Source organism: Myotis nattereri (assembly GCF_964212035.1).
Source record: "Myotis nattereri genome assembly, chromosome: 5".
NCBI lineage: Eukaryota > Metazoa > Chordata > Mammalia > Chiroptera > Vespertilionidae > Myotis > Myotis nattereri.
In genome coordinates, this window is record NC_138080.1 from 107,895,738 (window position 1) to 107,903,262 (window position 7,525).

Consider the following 7,525-nt stretch of genomic DNA (forward strand, 5'->3'; position numbering starts at 1 on the left):
TCCCCGCCAGGCCGCGCAGGCCGCGGGAGCAGCAGGAAATGCCGCACCAGGTGAGGCGGGAGGCCAGCGGGGCGAGCCGGCGCTTCTCTTCAGAGCTTTCGGCTAAGAGGGCTTGGGCTCCAAAAGGCTGTTGGACCTGGGGTCATCCTGATCCAGGGGAGGGAGGACTGGATGTGGGGACCCCTCTGCACGGCGGGGAGGACTCCGAGAGGCAAGAACCCCGCAGACCTCAGGAGCCCGATGCGCAGGGCCAGGGGCAGCCGGCCGGCCACGGCTGGTAGCTCTGGAAGCTGCCTTCCGTGGAGCTGAGCCGGCACCAGGACACAGGTGGCCGGGACCCACGGCCTCTGGTCACCTGGGGACGCCGGGTGGATCCGGCCAGAGGCAGGAGACCAGAGTGAAGAGAGTTAGGGCTTTGAGCAGGGCAGGGGGCCTGAGCTGGACAAGTCTGTTTCCTGCAAACTTCCCACAGGTCCCTGTGGGGGTCCGGTTCCCACCCGCCTCCCCTCCCCTCCCTACCGTTCCCTTCCCCCCCAGGGGAGGAGCTGGGCAGGGCTGTCCCAAGCACGAGGCGCGTGAGCTCCCGCAAACATCAGGGGCGGGGGAGGACCGCCGACCTCCGTGCCGAGCACCTCCCTTTCCCAGCTGCAGACGCTCGAACCTCCTTTCAACAGGGGTGGAGCTGTAGCTCTGGGGGGCTGACTCCGATCTGGGGGTTCCCTGGCAGTCAGTGCTGGGGCTGGGGCTCACAACACCACTGCCCCCTGACGGCTTCCTTCCTTCCTCTCAGCACAGCCGGCTCCCGGGAGTCTTCGTCTGACCGTCAGGATGGAGGTGGGGCCAGCGCCCAAGACCTTCGCGCTGGAGCCCCGGTGTCTGGAAGATGGGGGCGCAGGGCCTGACACCCTCTCAGGTGAGGGGCTGGGTGACCTCTGACCTAAACCAGGAGACGGTCCTCAGGCCCCCAGCCCCAGGCTGCTGGGCGCGGAGAGGGGCCTGGAGGGCGGTGGGCAGCGTACTCTCTGGAAGGGCACCCCCTGGTTATTAGGAATCATTTCCTAGAAGGATTATTATTTCTTGGTTTCATTAAATCAGTATCTTCCTGGGAAAGTGACCAGAAAGCAAAATTTTATAAATCAAACCTCTGCTTCCCATTCGAAAATGAACATGTGATGGTGAGGGCACACTCGGGGATGGAGAAGGCCTCTTAGGTCTCTGCCAGCCCAGTAGGGGCTCACAGTGAGGCCCTGCCTGAGGTCGCAGTGCAAGGGGTGACCCGGCCGGAGTGGGCCCTGGTCAGCAGGGCTTCCGCTCCCCTGGCTCCTCGCCGGGCTGTGTGTCTGTCCTCTCCGTTCTCAGGCTCCCCGGAGAGGGTTTGTCTCCTCGATGGAGACACTCGGAGGTTAAGGAACTGGCCGGTCCCCATGTTCACGTGGGGCTGTGAGTGCGTCCTTTCCCTTCCAAAACCCCAGCCGCAGACACTTCCGGTCTTTAGGCTGTTTCAGATGGAGCTGGTTGAAGCCTTGACACTTCCAAACTGGCTGTGAGTTTGCAAACTAGTTCCCAGCCCACAGGGCGAGGGACTCTTCAGGCATCTTCCATGTGCCAGGGCCTGTGCCAGGGCGCATCCTGCTTCCCCCGGGAAGCTGGCAGGGTGGGCATCCTTAAGCCGTTTACAGACAAGGGCGCTGCGCCTGCAGGAGGCTGGACAGCTGCTAACTCACAGTCAGGGCGCAGGGGAGCCCTCGGGACTCAGGACTTCCCACTGGAACCTCGTGTTCTTGCTGGAACTTTAGTTTCTTGTAGAAACCACTTGTGGTAGCACTTCCAGCAGCTTTACAGAAATCCTTCCTATTTACAGAGAAAGCAAGTTTCATTCGTTTCAGGTGTGACCCTCACCGAGGTCAGAGTGCAGCGTGGGCTTGGAATGCTGGCTCACTGATTCCCACGGGCGATGACTAGGCACCAGGATTTCTTGGGAAATGGTGGGGAGCCCGGGCACCGGTGTCACTGCCACCCCCCAAGCATGGAGCCGATGGGGAGGGAGGAGCAGCCCAGAGAAGGGGTCAGGGACTAGGGTCCAGGGTGACGTGACTTTCAGTCTTTGAGGTGCATTTTAAAAAATATATATTTTTATTGATGTCAGAGAGGAAGGGAGAGGGAGAGATAGAAACATCAATGATGAGAGAGAATCATTGATCGGCTGCCTCCTGCATGCCCCCTACAGGGGATGGAGCCCGCAACTTGGGCATGTGCCCTTGACAGGAATCAAACCCGGGACCCCTCAGTCTGCAGGCTGACGCTCTATCCACTGAGCCAAAAGGGCCAGGGCTGGGGTGCATTTTTAAGTCAACCCTCACCTCTGGGCATTTCAGTTTCTGCCATGCTGCCATTGTCACCGATCCAGGGCTTTTGGGTCCCTCCTGAGGGTCTGGCCCAGAGAGCTGCCTCTAGAGCAGTGGTTCTCAACCTTCCTAATGCCGCGACCCTTTAACACAGTTCCTCATGTTGTGGTGACCCCCAATTTCATTGTTACAAATTGAACATAATTAAAGCATTGTGATTAATCACAAAAACAATATGTAATTATATATGTGTTTTCCGATGGTCTCAGGCGACCCCTGTGAAAAGGTCGTTCGACCCCCAAAGGGGTCGCGACCCACAGGTTGAGAACCGCGGCTCTAGAGCCTTCTCTCCTGACTTCCTGCCATGTCCCCTCCAGGTGGCGGCGGTGGGAGGGAGAGCCGGGAGGAAGAGGCTCCAGAGAGGACCAGCCCACCACGGTCAGTCATCTCGGCCCCAAAGCGGGTCGTCAGGAGCACCAAGGAGACCCAGCCGGCACAGCAGGAGCTGCAACCACAGCGGTTAGAACCGCAGCCAGAGCTGCGACAACCGCCTCAGCAAGAACAGCGACGACAGCCGCAGCCACACAACCAGCCACCGGGACGCCGGTCAGCGCTGCAGCCACCGCAGCAGCAGAATGGACAAGAACAGCTGCAGGAACGACAAGAAAAACACCAACCCCGGCAACATCCGCGACCGAAGTCACGGCTGCCACCGGTGCAACAGGTGCAGGAGCAGCAAGCGCCGCCGCCGCAGCAGCAAGGACTCCAGGAAGAACCCCGGCCTGTGCCACCTGAGCCCCCGAAGCCACAACTACAGCTGGTGCGAGCGCAGGAAGAGTCACACGCGCCGCACGGACACGCGCAGCAGCAGCTGGAGCGACAGCAGGAACGGTCAGGACAGCAGGCACAGCTCCAGCTCCAGCAGCAGAAGCAGAAGCAAGGCCAGGCACAGATACAGGCACAGCTGCAGCAGCAGCTGTTGCAGCAGCAGCAGCAGCAGTTACAGCAGCAGCAGTTGTTACAGCAGCAGCAGCAGCTGCAGCAGCAGCAGGAACAGTTACAGCGGCAGCTGTTGCAGCAGCAGCAGTTACACCAGCACCTGCTGCAACAGCAGCAGTTACAACAGCAGATGTTGCAACAACAACAGTTACAGCAGCAGCTGTTGCTGCAGCAGCAGGAACAGTTGCAACAGCAGCAGCAGCTGCAGCGCCGTCCCCTGGAGCCAGAGGAGGAGGAGGAGGTGGAGCTGGAGCTCATGCCAGTGGGCATGGAGTCGGAGCAGGAACTGGAGCAGCAGCGGCAGGAAGTCCAGCGGCAGCAGGAGCTGGAGCGACAACAAGAACAGCGGCAGTTGCAGCTCAAACTGCAGGAGCAGCTGCAGCAGCTGGAGCGGCACCTGCAGCAGCAGCAGCTGGAACAGCAGCAGGAGATGCAGCTGGAGCTGACCCCCGTGCAACCTGAGCTGCAGCTGGAGCTGGTGCCCACTGCGGGGGCAGGCCCGGCTTCAAGACCTGGCGCCTCGGCACCTGTCATGGTGGGCCCTCCGGGCTACGTGGTGCTGCAGGAGCTCATGGTGCTGCCAGCTGTCGCCCCGCTGCAGCCAGCTGTGGCTCCACTGCCGCCACCAGCCGTGGCCCTACCGCCATCAGCTGTAGCCCTACCGCCACCAGCTGTGGCCCCCCTGCCTCCAGCCGTGGCCCTACCGCCACCAGCCGTGGCCCTACCGCCACCAGCCGTGGCCCTACCGCCATCAGCTGTAGCCCTACCGCCACCAGCTGTGGCCCCCCTGCCTCCAGCCGTGGCCCTACCGCCACCAGCCGTGGCCCCCCTGCCTCCAGCCGTGGCCCTACCGCCACCAGCTATAGCCCCGCCGCCACCAGCTGTAGCCCCGCCACCTCCAACCGTTGCCCTGCCAGCCATGGCCCCGCCCCCGCCGCCGCCACTGCCGCCACCACCGCCACTGCCACCGCCCGCCGTGGCCCCACCGCCACTGGCCGTGGTGCCCATCTCAGGCCCCGCGGGTCGCGCCGCCCTGACACCAGCCCGGCAGCGGCGCCGGCGGCGCGCCCGGGATCGGCCGACCATCTGCGGCGAGTGCGGCAAGGGCTTCAGCCGCAGCACCGACCTGGTGCGGCACCAGGCCACGCACACGGGCGAGCGGCCGCACCGCTGCGGGGAGTGCGGCAAGGGCTTCTCGCAGCACTCGAACCTGGTGACGCACCAGCGCATCCACACGGGCGAGAAGCCCTACGCCTGCTCCTACTGCGCCAAGCGCTTCAGCGAGAGCTCGGCCCTGGTGCAGCACCAGCGCACGCACACGGGCGAGCGGCCCTACGCCTGCGGCGACTGCGGCAAGCGCTTCAGCGTCTCGTCCAACCTCCTGCGCCACCGGCGCACGCACTCGGGCGAGCGGCCCTACGCGTGCGAGGACTGCGGCGAGCGCTTCCGCCACAAGGTGCAGATCCGCCGCCACGAGCGCCAGCTGCACGGGGCCGGCCGCGCGCGGGGCCTGGGGCTGCTCCGCACCACGCGCTCGGCTGCGGGCGGGCTGCGCACCGGGCAGGTGGCCGGGGGCAAGGCTCCGTGAAGGGAGGAGCCGGCTCGTCTGGTTGGGACGTCATGGCCCCGCTCGCTCTGGGGCACTTTGGGATATCCTGGAATCGCGCGTGGAAAAGGCTTCCGTCTTTCCCCAGAATCACCTGCGGGAGGGACACGTTCACCCTCAGAAACGCTCCGCGAGAGAAGCCAGCGTGGCTGGCACCGCACAGATGGTGCAGGTCAGCTCACACACAGGCACACATCGCACTGGGTACCGAAGGCCGCCAACGTGCCAGCTGGGCACATTGGATTCTGAGATGAGAGCCACCCGAGAAAACTTTCAGGGGCCCATGGGACCGTTGGCACGGATCGAAAACCAACCAGGGGATCAAACATACCCGGTAAAATGCACGGGAAAAGGACTTGATCCGGTGAAAATTACTTCAAGGAAATGGAGGAGAATGGCCACTTGTCTGCACCAGCAGAAGGCGGATCAAGGCGCGACCAGTCCTCAGTGGCGTGTGCCCTGAAAATACTCTCTCCAGTGGAATTCGTCAGGGTGGCTAGAACCCCGACTTCAGCGTGTGTGTTCTTGAACACAGGGTCGGAGTGCCCGCTGGGCCAATGTGCAAATGCCAGGAAGTCCTGCTCTGAGCGGGAGGTGGAGCCTTTCCTCCAGGGCCGCCGGCTCCTCGCCAGCGTGGGAGGGAAGCTGTAGCCTCTGCTGTGTGTCCCCGTGTCCTCTTTTTAAAAGAAAAATAATGTTTTTATTGATTTCAGAGAGAAAGGGAGGGGGAGAAAGGGATAGAACTTCAATGAGGAGAATCATTGATCAGCGGCTGCCTCTTGCACGCCCCCTACTGGGGATGGAGCCTGCAAACCGGGCATGTGCCCTGACCGGGAATGGAACTGTGACCTGGTTAATGGCCAATGCTCAACCACTGAGCCACACGGGAATGGAACTGTGACCTGGTTAATGGCCAATGCTCAACCACTGAGCCACACGGGAGGGGCAGCGCCCTCTTGAATAGAAGCCTATGGCTGAAGCAGAGGGCATTCTGGGAGAGCTGTCCAAGGTCCAAGGGAGTGATCCCCCTGGAAAGAGCTCTGGGATTCCCTCCTTTCCCTGCAGGCCTGTAGCTCTAGGCTTCTCAGACGTTTGCCCAGCAGCTGAGGTTGGGGTTAGGGCCCTGGGGCACGGGGTCTCCTGGGCCAGGCTGTGCAGGGGGCTGGCCTGAGCAGACCTGCCTCATCATTGGGGGGTCCAGGGAGAATGTTAGGGACAAGGACTGAGACATCAAAAATGCCCTTTACATTTACAGAATCATCTGGGGGTCGCTGATGTCCATGGGAAGGCAGGCGGGTGGGGAGGCTGCCCCCCCACTGCCGCCCCCAGAGCTGCCTGCTCCTGGCGTCCTGTCCTACCTGTGGCTGCGTGTGTCCTGCCCTCTTTCCTCCCGGCTTCTCCTTTACTAACACAACCTGCTACGTTCCACAAACGTGTTGGTAGGTGAGAAACAGAAAATAAACAAGTGGAGAAACGCATTGTCCTATCTGTGTATTTACCTCTGAAATTTTTTTTTTAATCCTCACCTGAGGATGTTTTTCCATTGATTTTTAGGGAGAGGGAAAGACAGACAGAAACATCGGTGTGAGAGAAACGTATTGATCGGTTGCCTCCTGCATGCACCCCGACCAGGGATGAGAGCCTGCAACCAAGGTACGTGCCCTTGACTGGAATCAAACCCTGGACCTTTTGTTCCGCAGGCTGACGCTCTATCCACTGAGCCACACTGGCTAGGGCTTGCCTCTGAGTTTTGTAGAACATTTCCTGGTTGCCCTAGATGTCAGGAGCTCCTCACCCAGACTCTTCCTTCCAGCTGGAGCCCTGGGCTGGGGTGGGCTTACTCAGTGAAACCCTCACGGGAGAGCTGAGGACCATGGCAGAGCTGGGAACCGAGGGGAGAGCTGGGGACCGAGGGGAGGCGCTTGAAGAGGCCATTTTGGCATCTCCTGAGGACAAGCCTCGACTCAGTGCCTCCCAGTTAATAGTTTCCCTGTCCCTGTTACGTGTCTGTGAACCGTCTGGGGAGGCATATGGAAATGTGCTCATGCAACAGCTCACCGGCAGTGTCAGGTGCCTCGTTTCAGCGCTGCCTGCCGTGGTGCGTGTGGGGGGATGGGGGGAGGAGGCTGTCAGTCCCCCGCCATTGTCATGAAGCCCGGTCTGCGTGTCAGCCTTCCTGTGGCTCGCCAGCCGGGACACGGACATGGCAGGCACGAGGCCTCGGGGCCTGTGGGACTCAAGTCCAGGATTCTTTGGAGGCGCCTCCCTCTGCCCCGACCACCTGGGGTGAGGACTGTCTCGCAGGCTGGCCTGAGCTGGACAGAGCTCACCCCATGTGGCTCTCAGATGTCTCCTCTTATAGGAAGCCCTCCTGGGCTCCTCCTGGGCTCTCAAATGGGTGGGGGGCTGGCAAGGAGCCTGGCACAGAGGGGTGGTGACTGGTGTCCCCACCCAGGCCCCATGTGCCCAGCGTGGGAGCGGGCAGGGCACTGTCATGAGGAGACTCATGCAGTGAGGCAGGAAAGTGGTGAGAGCACTGTATCCCCTACCCGGTGCCATCGGGGAAGAGGCCTCA

General features: G+C 61.8%; 1 protein-coding gene across 1 annotated transcript; it reads left to right on the forward strand.

Annotated features, from left to right (window-relative positions):
* ZNF853 (zinc finger protein 853) lies at positions 1-6,428 on the forward strand. Its single transcript, XM_081092804.1, has 4 exons — positions 1-50; positions 796-913; positions 2,723-3,951; positions 4,339-6,428. Exons 1-4 carry the CDS (start codon positions 39-41, stop codon positions 4,930-4,932), a joined length of 1,953 nt encoding a protein of 650 aa, XP_080948930.1. The 5' UTR covers positions 1-38; the 3' UTR covers positions 4,933-6,428.
* The last annotated feature ends 1,097 nt before the right edge of the window (positions 6,429-7,525 follow it).